The sequence below is a fragment of the Schistocerca cancellata genome, chromosome 10 (genome assembly GCF_023864275.1).
Source record: "Schistocerca cancellata isolate TAMUIC-IGC-003103 chromosome 10, iqSchCanc2.1, whole genome shotgun sequence".
In the NCBI taxonomy this organism is placed as follows: Eukaryota; Metazoa; Arthropoda; class Insecta; order Orthoptera; family Acrididae; genus Schistocerca; species Schistocerca cancellata.
In genome coordinates, this window is record NC_064635.1 from 158,519,351 (window position 1) to 158,535,158 (window position 15,808).

The 15,808-nt window shown below is 44.2% G+C and overlaps 1 protein-coding gene across 2 annotated transcripts in view; it reads right to left on the reverse strand.

Moving 5' to 3' along the window:
* Positions 1–11,954: 11,954 nt before the first annotated feature.
* The window catches only part of LOC126106564 (pyrethroid hydrolase Ces2a-like), a 319,251-nt gene continuing 315,397 nt past the window's right edge, over positions 11,955–15,808 (reverse strand). For both annotated transcript variants that reach the window (XM_049912908.1, XM_049912907.1), the window contains one exon: positions 11,955–12,316. In XM_049912908.1, coding sequence (XP_049768865.1) covers positions 12,163–12,316 — 154 coding nt within the window. In that variant the 3' untranslated portion in view covers positions 11,955–12,162. The remainder of the gene's footprint in view (positions 12,317–15,808) is intronic.

Here is a 15,808-nt window from a genome sequence, read left to right on the forward strand (position 1 = left end):
TACAGAAAATGTTCGACTGCTGCCCTGGCTAGCACATTTTCCAGATGTCTCACCAACTGAAAACGTCTGGTCAATGGTGGCCGAGCGACTGGTTCGTCACAATACGCCAGTCACTACTCTTGATGAACTGTGGTATCGTGTTGAAGCTGCATGGGCAGCTGTAGCTGTACACGCCATCCAAGCTCTCTTTGCCCAGGCGTATCAAGGCCGTTATTACGGGCAGAGGTGGTTGTTCTGAGTACTGATTTCTCAGGATCTATTCACCCAAATTGCGTGAAAGTGTTATCACATGTCAGTTCTATTATAATTTATTTGTCCAGTGAATATCCGTTTATGATCTGCATTTCTTCTTGGTGTAGCAATTTTAATGGCCTGCAGTGTACTTGTCCTGAGAATATGAACGTCCTATCTCTAGTCTTGAAGGTGTTCTGTTTTTCCTGAACATTTTTCCCGAACATAAGTGTATACAGGGTGTGTCACTAACTACTGCCACCTGGAATAACACCGAATGTATGATAGTAGCTGAAAGGTTTCTGGGACAAATGTACGGGACAACAGGGACCACAACATGTCTTTTTTTGTGGCTAGATGGGGTCGCGTCAGAGATATGAAGGTCAACTTGCTTTTCAAATCGGATGCTATAGTTTGGTAGTTATTTTCTGATAACGACTATCGAGGCGAATTCAATGATGTATAACAATAAGGTCTTTGAAGGTCAACGAAGGTCAGAAAGGTAGCATGAACGTCCATTTACAGAAAGTGTTCGAAGTGATGACCATTGGTATCAGTGTAGTGCTGCAATCTCCTTATCATGGATTGAATGATATTTCTTATGATTTCGGCACTTATTGAAGCATATTCTCTGAAAATTCTCTCTCGCACTTTATAAACAATGTCTTTTACGAACCCCTACAAGAAAAAACGCAGAGGCGCCAAGTTTGGCGAACGTGCCTGTGGTGTCACCGCCAGACACCACACTTGCTAGGTGGTAGCTTTTAAATCGGCCGCGGTCCGCTAGTATACGTCGGACCCGCGTGTCGCCACTGTCAGTAATTGCAGACCGAGCGCCACCACACGGCAGGTCTAGAGAGACGTACTAGCACTCGCCCCAGTTGTACAGCCGACGTTGCTAGCCATGGTTCACTGAGAATTACGCTCTCATTTGCCGAGACGATAGTTAGCATAGCCTTCAGCTACATTTGCTACGACCTAGCAAGGCGCCATTACCAGTATAGATATTTAGATTCTATTAATGTATCATCAAGAGCGATGTTCTACAAATGTGGATTAAAGTTAAGTATTCCAGGAGCAACGTAATTTTCTTTACAGCATTCATTACGTATCCTGTTTCAGACCTCACGCCAGCCTGCGTGAGTTTAAGCGCGTGCCTTTCGGCTTCCTCGCATTGTGTCTAGGCTGTCTTGTCTAGACACAACAGAGCCGGCCACGACACATCTCCGCGTCCAATATAACGATTTGGGAATTGGATTCGCCTCGATAGCCGCTTTCAGAAAATAAGTACCGAACTACAGCATCCGATTTAAAAAAAAAACAAAATTGACCATATCTCTGACGCGACCCCACCCAGCAACAATAAACCAACGACATATTATGGTCCCCGTTGTCCCATGCAACTTCTCTCCCACAAGCTTTTCAGCTCTTATCATACTTTCGGAGCTATTCTAGGTGGCAATAGATCGTGACTCACCTTGTATATGTAATTTATAAACATCAGAAAATTGAAGATCTCTCGAAACTTCGTCGTGAATTATGTGATTTGCTGTAATGCTGGTAATAAAATGACTAGAAATGTCATATTGCTAGTTAAACAATTATTGTAACTTGCTTATTATGAAAGTATGGCGTTTCGAGGCAACGACGCAGTGAGGATCCATAAGAAATGCAATGTCATCGGTACAATTTATTATAGTTAAATGTCAATTAATATCTATAATTAAAGCAATCTGTGGACGGTAGGATGCTAAGTAGGGTCGTATAAGATTCTTGGTCAGGATAGAGCAATGAATAGTGTCGTAGCTTGGTAAAGTAATGGCTGATGTCTTACTAGGCTTCACGTTTTCTTTCTTATTAGTTTCATAGAAGTATGTTCTGTAATGTTCGATGTTATGTAAATATATGTGTACTCTTTCTGAGGAGTGGGTTTGTACGATTGGATTAATCTACTAGACCACTTGAACTATCATCATATTTTCGTAAAATATCGTCCACACAATCCCGAATATAGCAAGAGCAGGTAAGTGGAAAAATTATCGCACGGTCAGCTTAACATCGCATGCATCAAGGTGTGACAAGAATAACACAGAGAAGAGTGGAAAAGGAAACTGAGTATATGTTATGTGGCCGTCAGTTTAGCGTCAACAAAGGAAAAGGCACGAAAAGACAGTCAAGATGTTGTGATTTACCACGGCAGGAAATCTGAGAAAAATGAATACACTCTTATAGGATTTGTCGATTTAGAAAAATGGTCAAGAGTGTAAAATAGAGTAACATGTTTGGAATTCTCAGGAAAATAGAGGTAAGGTAGAATATACAACATGTACAACAACCGAAAGACGACAATAAGAATGGAAAACCGAGAACGAATTGGTCCCATTAGAAAGGGTGTAAGACAGGGCTACGATTTTTGACCCTTACTGTTCAATCGCTACATCGAATATATATTGGTGGAAATGGAAGGGATGTGGAATGGGACAGAAATTCAGCATGAAGGGATATGAACGAGAAGATTCACTGATATTGCCATGCTCAATGAAAATGAGAAAGATATTGTTGCATGGATCCAACAGTCTAATCAGCACACACTATGGACTGAGATAAACTGAAGAGAGACGAAAGTAGTGAGGAGTAGCAGAAATGAAGTTGGCGATAAAATTAACATTAAAATTGGGGACCACAAATGAGACAAACTGGAAGAGTTCTGCTACATTGAAAGCAACATAACACACGGCAGACGTTGCAAGGAAAACATAAAATGGAGAGTATGACAGGCAGGGAGGGCATTCCTGGGCAAAATAAGTCTACTAATATCAAACATCGGTCTAAATTAGAAGACGAAACAAACTAGAACAGAGGAGAATAGAAGTGCCTGACGTATGATGGTGCAGAAGGATGTAGAAAATGAGGTTGATTGACAGCAAATGAGGAGGTTCTCCGCAGAATAGTAAAGGAACAGAACATATGAAAACTTGTGACAAGAAGAAGAGACAGAATGAGAGGACACGTGATGAGGCATTCCAGGAATAACTTCCACTCTACTTGAAGCTGTAGAGGGTAAAAACTGTAGGAGAAGACAGAGACTGGAATATATCCAACAAATAATTGATGACGTTCGGTGCATGTACCACTGTTCAGATTATGAAGTTGGTTCCGCGTCGTAAGTGCACGACTCACAGTCCTGGAAAGGAACCGGTAACATACGCCGACTCCAGGCTTTACTTTAGAAATATGTCGTATACACGTAGCACGACGATACCCAAGAATGATAGATTTTTTCAGTAGAAATGTAACATGAAGACATTTGTTGCAGTAATAGTCCAGGCCGTAGCCATGTAGCATTATTTATTTATTTATTGACTCAACCTGACGAGATTAGGGCGACCAGATCCTGTCTTACAAATAACCACTCATTGCACGTACTTTACGTTACATTCTTTAATATAAGCATTTTATGAGCTACATTTAATACAGAACACCATTTAAAAACAGTGCAGGATAAAAGTGACTGTTTACATTCGTTTATGAGACGTCAAAAATTAAGACAAATTTTAAGAAATCAGATTTACAGTGAGGTTATAAACGTTATGGTATACCTCATGATATCGTGTCGTAACTCCTGTAGTACAGCAGCTCTACGTGACCTGGGCTCAACACGTCGCTGGGAGACCCCGCCGAAATATTGACCCATGCTGTCTCTACAGCCATACGTAATTGCGGAATTGTTGTCGGTGCAGGATTTTGCGCAGGACCTGACCTCCTGATTATGTCCCACAAATATTCGATTGGATCCATGCCGGGCGATCTGGGTGGCCAAATCATTCGCTCTAATTGTCTAGAATGTTCTTCAAATCACTCACAAACGACTGTGACTCGGTGACACGGTGCAATGTCATCCATAAAAACTCCAACGTTGTCTGGGTATATTAAGGCCATTAATGATTTGAAATGGTCTCCAGGTAGCCAAAAATAACCATTTCTAGTCAATGATCGTTTCAATTGTATCAGAGGATGCAATGAATTCCATGTAAACACAGCCAACAGCATGATGGATCAGCCACAAGCTTGCACAGCGCCTTGTTGACAACCTGGGTCCATTCCTTCGCGGGGTCTGCGCCACACGCTAACCCTGCCACCAGCTCTCACCAACAAATCGTGATTATCTGACCAGGCCACGGTTTTCCAGTCGTCTAGGGTCCAACCGATATGGTCACGGGACCGGAGAGGTGCTGCAGGTCATGTTATGCTGTTAGCAAAGGCACTCGCGTCGGCCGTTTGCTGCTGTAGCTCATTAACGCCACACTGCGCCGAACTGTCCTGAAGGATACGTTCATCGTGCGTCCCACACTGATTTCTGCGGTTGTTTCACGCAGTACTGCTTGTCTGTTAGCACTGACAACTCTACACAAACTCCGCTGTTCTCGGTCGTTAAGTGAAGGCCGTCGGCCATTACGTCGTCCGCCGTCAAGGCTAATGCCTGAAACACACTTAACACTGTCGATCTCGGACTATTAAATTCCCTAGCGAATTGCTAAATTGAATGTCCCGTGCGTCCAGGCTCCAACTAACATTCCGTGTACAAACTCTGTTAAATCCCGTTGTGGGCCTATAATTATGACGTCGGAAACCTTTTTACATGAATCACATTAATACAAATGATAACTCCGCCAATGCACTGTTCTTTTATCCCTTGTGTACGTGATACTACCGCCATATCGCTATCCCATGATTTACGTCACCTCAGTGTCAAACTATGAATGCTTGCGGCAGTGGACATGAGAGAAGGTTGGTAGAAGGGAAGACAGACGAACTTGGTAAAACACAATCGACGTGGAGAGGAGAAAAGAAAGTCAGGTAACTGATTATGAAACCAAAACGGAAAGAATGGGAGCTGGGAGAAGATGGCAGTATTTGCTTTACTGTCTGACACAAGGAAACTAGCTGTATATGTTAATTTATGTCGAAACATTATGAGGGTGATGAAGTGCTGGCTTTAGATCAGTTGTATAGATCTATTACCCAACAGTGTCATGTGTAAATTTGTGCGTCACCGAGACTCATACACGGATTTCCCACTGACTGCAAATGGTCGCCTTAGGCACTACTGCTATCCGTACACATTCCCCAGATAGACCCAAACTCCCATATATCACACTGTCTACATCCTTACATCGCAGCACAGTGAATTCACCTTATGCTCGCCTGGCAGGCACACACGGACAACAACATTGGTCTGCATTCCTCGTTGTCTCGTTCTAACTGTTGCGGGAATCTGAATAAGGTTACGAGCATTACGTGATGAATTTACTGGATCACGATATAAGGATGTAGATAATGTGAGATATGGAGATATGAGTCAGTCTGGAGAGCGTGTACAGATAGCAGAAGTGGTTAAAGTGACGGCTTGCGATAAGCGCGAAATCCGGGTTCAAGTCCTATTCCGAAACAAATTTTCATGTGTTGCTATAGGGGTGTCGATCTATACATAATATAGTTGATATCAACAAATTCCGTAATCAGGAAATTAATTTCGAATGTATTTCGCACAGCTGTGGGTCGTCAATTGTGTACTTTCTTTCAGGCTTGCTTTTAAGCTTAAGATTCTCCATAAAGGCAACAGGGCAGTGGGTTGTGTACAGAGTGCGGGGTAGCTGATTCCAAAGGGAGACACCTGCCAAAGAGGAGTTTGATGTTCTACGGATGGTCACAGCTAGGACACTAGACATGTGAGACCATCCGTTTCGACTCTAATTTTCAACTCGAAAACATTAAGGTACGACCACAAACCTCGGCGAGGGTGTCGGAGTTTCTCTACATACACAGCCTTCAATGCGATACGTTTTTAGCAACGATGAATGACTTGGCGGAAACCTTAATTGCAGGAGTCGGCATTTTGGTTATTCAGGAAACTTCCCACCTGGAATGTTGTTGTTGTTGTTGTGGTCTTCAGTCCTGAGACTGGTTTGATGCAGCTCTCCTTGCGCCTCTATCCTGTGCAAGCTTCTTCATCTCCCAGTACCTACTGCAACCTACATCCTTCTGCATCTGCTTAGTGTATTCATCTCTTGGTCTCCCTCTACGATTTTTACCCTCCACGCTGCCTAAATTGGTAATCCCTTGATGCCTCAGAACATGTCCTACCAACCGATCCCTCCTTCTAGTCAAGTTGTGCCACAAACTTCTCTTATCCCCAGTCCTATTCAATACCTCCTCATTAGTTATGTGATCTAATCTAATCTTCAGCATTCTTCTGTAGCACCACATTTCGAAAGCTTCTATTCTCTTCTTGTCCAAACTATTTATCGTCCATGTTTCACTTTCATACATGGCTACACTCCATACAAATACTTTCACCTTGAATATCATCTTGTAATGCTAGAGATGCCTACCACACAATGCCCATTCCAGGAAAGGCGGAGATTACAATGGGTACCATGCCAAGAAAATTTGGGGGCTATGGAAATATGTGCATGAGCTGGAGCGTTGTTGTGGAGCAGGAACTCCACTTTGGAGGCATTCACATGACGCTTTGTCTTGAGAGCATCCCTTATGGGAGTACAAGTTCCTTGACAGTGTTCCATTACGAGCATAATCTGACACCAGCACACTGTGGCAGGCCCGTAAACCACTCAACATCACCTTGCCCGATTGTGCTTGGGTCTTCACTGTTGTCCACGTGTGTTCCTCTGTTGCTTTGCTCCTTTGTACCGGTGTCACAGTGTGGTATCACCTATTGTGTCCACCCCACTGACATTCTGCAGTTGGTAACGGAATTTTATGTTTCCTTTAGGCGCCAATAACGTTTCCACAGGACTGGGCAGACTGAATAGTGCGTGTCTGTGTTGAGTTACACTTCCAGCGGCTCCGTACCAGGAGCGCCCTCTGCCGCCACAACATAGGATGGTCGAGGACAGCTGTCCAGTCCACTCCCAGTTGGAGCCTCTTCGCCAAGGGACACCACATAGTAGTCTCATCCATGTTGACACTGATATGAGGATGCTAATTCTTGCTGCAATATTTCTAATGCGTATTCGTTCTCTTCCAGAAATAGAAGTTAACTAAACCTTCTACTTTCTGAATTTTTTAAAGAGGACATTGAAGGCAAATGGGTATGATAGTTATGTAATCGACAGGGCTTTTAGGCGGAATATTTATGCCGCTAATAAGAATGACGAGGAACCGCCTTCTCTCTCCGTCAAGTTACCGTTCGTTTCTGGGGTCAATGAACGTATAAGCAGAATTTTAAACAAAAATGGTTCAAATGGTTCAAATGGCTCTGAGCACTATGGGACTTAACATCTATGGTCATCAGTCCCCTAGAACTTAGAACTACTTAAACCTAACTAACCTAAGGACAGCACACAACACCCAGCCATCACGAGGCAGAGAAAATCCCTGACCCCGCCGGGAATCGAACCCGGGAACCCGGGCATGGGAAGCGAGAACGCTACCGCACGACCACGAGATGCGGGCAACAAAAATGGTATTCAGACATCTTTCTTTAGTCAAAACAAAGTAAAAGACTTTTTCCGACGGAAAACGGATGCACCTGATTACCTCCACAATGCATGCGTCTATCAAGTGTCATGTGGCTCCGGCAAAGTGTATACAGGCGAAACGGGAAGAACTGTTAAAGAACGCATTAAGGAACACGAACGGCACATGCGGCTAAATCAAAGTGCAAAATCGGCAGTAGCGGAACATCACGAGAACTGTGGCTCTGACATCGATTTTAATAACGTACGTGAACTGGCTAAAGAAACAAACATTTATAGAAGAAAGGTCCGAGAAGCGGTTGAAATTTCTAAGAATGCATCTAATTTCAATAGAGACGACGGCTATAGGCTTCCGGCATCGTGGCTCCCCGCCATCAAGGAAGTAAATACTCGGCCGCGGAGTGTGAGCGGCATAAACAACGCGCTGCAAGTCACCTTGGCGGACAATAATATTTTGGGTAAACATTTCCCCTGTCTTGCTCTGTCCGTTTCGAATATAGCCACTGATGACGACCAACCAATAGCGGTAGCAGGCATTTCAACCAATAACCCTTCTCCAGCGTAAGTGTGGAACAGTGTCTTTCTATCCAATGACGATGACCACCAATGGTATCCACAGGAGATGAGCTACCAACGCCCCTTCTTCTGCATTAGCCTATGACTAGGGCCCACCAATGGTAGCCATATGAATTTTAACCAATACTATCACTTCTCCAGCACGAACGCCAGAAAACTCCCCCTTTATAAGTGGACGCGACACTTGTCTCTGACAGTGTTCTAGCTGCAGTGGTCACCAAAAGGTCCTGAGGAAGATCGCAGCGGAGGGGTCGAAACGTCAAACATTTTAGAAGAAACATGACGCGGCCTAATAACCCAGAAGATTTTAACTTCAGTGACAACGGCCACGAAGGCCTGCAGACTTACATACTTCTGCTTTCTGTCTTAACTTGTACACTAATCATTTCCGCAGCTGTCCAGCTTTCCTACGGCGACAGTTGCCACCCTACTCTGTAATCCACGTCCCCTTACCACTGTTTGCGAAGTTATACACAACATATAACGAAAAGCCCAGCATTAGACCTTCGTGACTGGGCAGATAATGAAATCAGCTGGATTGGTAATGTCACCAATCAAAAGCCAGCAACACCTCTGAAATTGTCTCGGTTTGGCAGGGGTTTTGAATGGATGTCAGCTGTTTTGAAATCCAGTGGCTGGCGACATTTGTCACGCACAAAGTGCAGTGCAGGATATTGAAAGCTAATGCATGACAGATTTTTCTCTTTCTCCACTGTTGCTTCGATTGTGATACACCTGTCTTGGAGCACCAGGGCTCCACTCCTCATGCGATTCCAAGGTCATCAGAGGGGAATGATCTGCTAGTTTGCTGTTGGTCATTCAGACTTAAATTAACACGCCGACAGCGTGTGCGCCTGAACATTGCGTCATCTGTGTCATACGGTCGTGCACTGTTGCCATTCACATGGAGAAACTCAGCATGGAGTATTGCAGCGTTGTTGTCCTTCAGTGCAGGAAACGAAATCCTGAACGGTCCTGTACAGGGTGTCCTTAATTTATATTACATTGAGACACTGAATATTGCACGGTACATCCAAACCGTCATCGAACCCATCGTTCTACCATTCCTAGACCGGCAAGGGAACTTGCTGTTCCAACAGGACAATGCACGTCCGCATGTATCCCGTGCCACCCAACGTGCTCTAGAAGGTGCAAGTCAACTACCCTGGCCAGCAAGATCTCCGGATCTGTCCCCCATTGAGCATGTTTGGGACTGGATGAAGCGTCGTCTCACGCGGTCTGCACGTCCAGCACGAACGCTGGTCCAACTGAGGCGCCAGGTGGAAATGGCATGGCAAGCCGTTCCACAGGACTACATCCAGCATCTCTACGATCGTCTCCATGGGAGAATAGCAGCCTGCATTGCTGCGAAAGGTGGATATACACTGTACTAGTGCCGACATTGTGCATGCTCTGTTGCCTGTGTCTATGTGCCTGTGGTTCTGTCAGTGTGATCATGTGATGTATCTGACCCGAGGAATGTGTCAATAAAGTTTCCCCTTCCTGGGACAATGAATTCACGGTGTTCTTATTCAATTTCCAGGAGTGTATATAGCAATTGAGCAGGATCGACACGAAAATCCCTTCACTTGGGCGTTGATTCCCATAGATTCGCAGTCGAAAACGACAGTTCACAGTGCGACGAGCAACAGGATGACGTTATTAACAACGTAAAGCACTGCTCAAGGCCCCCACACCCTCCCCCACTTTCACCTAGATCACGAGTCCTGCGGCTTTCTGGACCAGCTGTACAACATAAAGCTCCTGAAAATATCCACCGCATGAAGGTCATGCTGCAGCTCGAAACGTAGCCAAAGGATGAATGAATACGTTTTGTACACTATAGTATAGTATTAGTATAGTATTATTAGTATTGCAGATAATTACGTGTTTGAGAAAAGTATACGTTACCTTGTAAAGCTGTGTTTTGGGAAGTAGGAGTTTCTGCTAGAGGACGCAGTAGTTGAACGTTTCTCGAATGTATCAAAGAAGGCGTTTCAGGCTGAAGTGATATGTGATATACCATGTATCAGGGTAAAATGTCACTATGCTGTTTTACCCTGAAGTGGACTCTAATTCTATTCTGTGTGACCTCTGATGTTAATTAATCTGCTTACTTTACGTATCTGTTTAAATTTAGCAACCCGGGTAAAATGACGTAGCAAGGTGGGTCATTATTTAATAAAGTGAATTAAACGAAACATTAAACATGAATTAACAAAAGTGCAATGACACACAAATGCAACGAATTTACATGGGCTAAATGTAAGTACGTAAATTTCCCGTTTCGGATGGCAGGCAATACAGTAAGGAAATTGTCTGTGCAGTCGGGATGCGGTGCAGAGGCGAGATGCGATAGCTGCGGACGTCGAAAGCATTCGGAGTTCCGCAGGCTACGCTTATAAGTCGAACTAGGAATACGAAGAATAGTGCTCAGAAAGGACTGCCTAGATTCCAACTTTTAACACTGCTTGGAGTGTTAACTGGTACAACACCTGAAACTGTTTCAGTCACACATGTTTGGTTTGACATTTTGCATTTCAAATATCCGAGAAAAGCAAAGAGAAAAGTTAAGTTTGACAAGAAATATTGTACAAAAGAGACCTTTTTGGCGACAACATTGATGCTTCCGAAGATGGTCACAGTTCGCACTGCCTGGAAATTCAAGAGTGTCGAAAACCCGGCGATCACTAGTTACGGTATCAGCAGTGTATTTGTGGGCACACACTGAATGTGCTGGATAAGCCACAGAATAATAAACTTTATTTGTGATGTCTGCAACTGGATAACATTGGTGACGTCTATTTGTTCAAAAACGGAACTAATTTTGTTGTTTCGTGGATTCACCTTCGTAATTTTACTTTCAGTCTTCACTTTTTGTACGAATGAACTGAGAAACCTTCATTGATACTGCTGAAGAATTGTTACAGGAACAGTCTTTTATTTGTTAAGCACAAATCTGTTGAATCAGATGTCTAATTTTTTCTTAATTTCTTACTTTATTTTAGTCCTATGTCATTTTACCCTGACATCGGTCTAAAATGACACGTTATGTACTTTTCACAAAAATGTCACAAATCTATGATTCATATTGATTTAAAAACATAGCACCAAGATTGTAAAACCTGCAAGTGAATGAGAGACAGTTCTGATACAAATTTTATTTAATATCATGGTTTACGAACCAGTAACGACTTGAAAGCAGAATGGTACGTCGTTTTAGCCGGGCTTCTCCTACATGACAGAACTTACGAACTAAAAGCAATCGTAATCTATCTCCATGTAAAGAGTAGTGTGCTATCGTTTTGGGGCTTCAAAACAGCGTACAGCGTAAGTCTGTAGCGCAACCTCCCCTTATTTTTTCCTCCATGGTTTATTATGTGTAGTTACGACAACATCTTCTCATTAAAATAGGTTTGATTTTATGATCTTAAATTTGTAGGCATCTAGAGCGTAGATGCAGTAAATACAAGAAATATGATGATATTTAGGGTACACAGTTGCAGGTTCAAGGTCCATAATGGACAAGATAGAAGCATAAGTATCGAACTGTTCCGACATTGACGTTGCTTACCGTCAGGAAAGCTGAGACAGCTGGCTATTGGAATGGCGTCATTGGCCGCCTGTGAGTAATTAAAAATGAGAAAGTAAATAGTACTGTTTTATTTGATGAAATGGTAAGTGTACACTGGTGGTATTTTACACAACAGTAATTGATTAAATATTGGTTGAACCTCCAGGATTTAGGTGTACATGAACCACAAGTTTATCTCGTCACGATGAAGTGAGGGAAATTTCTCTCTCGTAGGGAAGGTTTCTGCGACTTCCCCTGATGCTGCTGTTTGTGGCACTGCTGCTAGCTGCCGTACCGGTCGTAGAGTTTCTCCCAGAAGGCCACCCGCTCCTCAAATGGCCGCTTGGCTATGGACAGCCCGTCGCTGGTGATGTGCAGGTAGGACTGGTCCTGCTCTGTGAAAGGCGGCCATGACACCTCCGGGTCGGTCACTTTCCTGCGCACACCAAAGGCAAAGTTCCTCACAAGCAGAAAAAGACATACCCATAGCAGAAATAGTGTTAAGTAGTTCTTGTAGGTGCTTCAAAAGGTACGTCTGGAGTAGGATGATGTCTTACTCAGCTTCGACGTCACGTCTTTCACTCGACAGCGACATGGTGAAACCGCATCGACACGCGCTCACCACCACTTGTTTGGTTCTAAGAACAGACTGACTGAATCGCTATGGGTCCCCTCTAGAGCTAGGCATCGCTAGCATGAACAGAGCAATACGAGGAAACAACTTTCGAAACAACGTGCTCTAAACGAAAGGCGTTTGATACACTCTGCGCAAAAAAACGTGTCACTGTCTGTAAACCCTGTAACTGTCTAGCACTGTAACGCTTAAGTTTGCAATTTGCCTCAGAGGTGCCTACAACCGTCCTCTGTAATGAGGGAAAATCGTGACGTCCTCCGACGTCACCCGCGAGCTAGGCGGCACTTCAAATAGTAAGGTGTCGACACATGTGAAAGAAGGCCACAGCTCACACGTTCATATGAGGTCTAAGGTGCGTTAAGGAAATCATATTGGCACCAATTTCTCCACAAGTCTGGCTAAAGCGATCTCGGACGTCTCACAGGATGGGAAGGTCGTCGCGTCCCCGCTTACCCACATTTCAGCCCTTCTACTTACGCCTCTGCAGTGGATGTCGGAATGCTGACACCCAGCGTTGAAATCAGTCGGGTTTCTTTTGGGTGGTCAGGGAAAACATGTCCGACACGCAATTGAGCAGTATCGACACGAAAATCCCTTCACTTCGGCGCTGATTCCCATAGATTTCGTGGTCGAAAACGACAGTTCACAGTGCGACGAGCAACAGGATGACGTTATTAAGAACGTAAAGCACTGCTCAAGGACCCCCCCCCGCCCCCCTCCTTTTCCCGTGGGCGAGTGAACCTACTCCAAGGAAGATCGTGGAGACGCAATCCCAACATACGTTGTATGACGCATTTGGAGTGCAGACCGACCACATTTGGGTACATAGTTCTGCGTAGTCAGCGCGTACACAACTTTCCCACTAGAGCGCGCTCCGCTAAGCACAACAGCGCAGGGGCAGCGCTCGTCCGTCTCCGCACTACGAGATGGCGCTGCCTTAGAGACGGACCAAACTCTGCTTCCGCCGATCTGCGTATTAATATGTAATGCAGCCAATGAGATTGCTGCTAACGTAGAACCTTTTCTCCTTGTGGATCACACTCGCGCAGTGATACCTGAACGCACGAGGTATTATAACGAGTGTACAGACCTCCGATTAGTCAGTCTGCATTTGTCTGCACCAGTCTGTACCAGTCTGCATTAGTCTGTACCAGTCTGTACGAGTTCTACATTTGTCTGTACCAGTCTATAGTCAAGTTTCAGTCTGCGCCTCATAAGATTACCATATTCCTGTACATAGCCATGAAGATAAATGTATAGACACTTTTGTCAAGTATCAGAGATATATGTGAGTATAAGATTAACGTACCCGTACCAAAGGACTTCAGATTGTCAATTGTAAATAGCCTCCAGAACCAAGTTAAGTAATTTTTATGCTTGTTATTATTTTAATAAATGTGTGTGAAAATTAAACAAGTTCTGTTTAAAGTTGGTCACCGTCAATCTGCTATTCTAAGCGTGCAAGTGGCATTTCTATCGTCTGACCTAACGACAGAAGATAAACATGCCACGATAAGACCACGAGACATATTGCTGACACTCGCCTACTTCGTTAGAGCGTCAAGTCAAATAATCTGATGGTGTGTGTACTGAAGGTCTTACAGTACGCACACCACTATTACGCAGGGAGGAAGCGGTAATGACAGGTCAAAACTATTCAAGATGTCCAAGTCTCTAGCAGGTTCATTTATATTGTGCTGAACAAAGGTTGGAAGTTGGCACCGAGGAAGTTGCCGACTGGGGGACGAGGGGGGCGTGGAGATTGGGTGAAGGGATTTAGAGGGACACTTGTCCTGACAGGAAGGTGAGGGGCATGATTTAGAGGGGCCCTTTGCTGTTTTGTTCACACGTAGCTCAGTGTTGCACTCTTCCGCGATCATGGCACTGGAGGGAGCGAAACAGGAGGGTTGAAAGAGCATAAACAACTTTTGCTGCTTCAGATCTCGTCCACATTTTGCCTAACGGTTTTGAACGGTCCCTATTCGTCCCAACTACCAGAGCTGTGCTGGCGTATGCCTTCACGAGCACACCGATCGGCACTAGGAAACATTATGTAGAAGGCATTGAACCAGGCGCGCCTATGACAAGAGAAGACCAAGATACACCATCAGGCTATGCGCCGACAATGCCCCTAGGGCAGCGTGCACACAGGCTGTCTTCTCACTCTCTCGAGCTCAGTACCTCAGTACGTCGCGTCGGAACTCAGTTCGCACTGCACGTCAGTACGTCGCACTGTGCTCTAGCCTTACACAGTGATAGTCGTCGTCTCGGACCTTAGCTAGCTGTTAAGGAACGTTAGTTGTTGTACATAGTTGTGATACGGACACGGAGAAGACTGAAGAATTAGTACATGTTATTTGATTGCTTTTAACCACAGAACTTGATATCGGACATCACTGAAGTTAAGCACTCAGTTGGTTCCTGTAATAAAGTGTACTTTTCATACTACACTCGAAAGGATACGGACCACGTTCAGTCGGGGTGCAGCCCCACGATGGCCTTAGAGTAACATTGGGATTGGATCGTCTCGGGAGTGTAAGCAATGACGAACGTTGTCAAGAACGTCTCCTGTTCAAAAAAACAAAAAAAAAAAAAATGGTTCAAATGGGTCTGATCACTATGAGACTTAACTTCTGAGGTCATCAGTCGCCTAGAACTTAGAACAAATTAAACCTAAATAACCTAAGGACATCACACACATCCCTGCCCGAGGCGGGATTCGAACCTGCGACCGTAGCGGTCGCTCGGCTCCAGACTGTAGCGCCCAGAACCGCACGGCCGCTCCGGCCGGCCGTCTGCTGTTGCTCATTGCACTCAGAACTGTTGTTTTTCACCGCGAAATATGTGAGAATCAACGCCTCAAGGAAAGGGACGCTTTCATTGACGGCCTTTATGACACCAATTGAAGGCATAAAGGCTGTATATGAGTCCGCGATCATTTTATTTTTAGCACTTTTACTTTCGCTTATCCGTCTTGATCACATAGATTTCTTTACACTTTATGACCGGTTTAAGCTTTTCGCCGTCTTCAGATCTGTCGTACATATAAATATTGTGTAAACGACCAGGTTCAATTAATTAAGATTAAATCTATACAAGTCTTAGTGATGCATGAAATATGAAATATAAAATATTTATAGCCATGTATGGCAGTCATACATACCGTTAAAATATTCTGATATAAATCATCGTCAAGTTAAACATGTGCGTGCTGCCAGGACTGTGATGTATTTTACAACGGTAAGACAGGAAGAAATTTCCAACTAGTTTTAGAGAACATACATATAATCAATA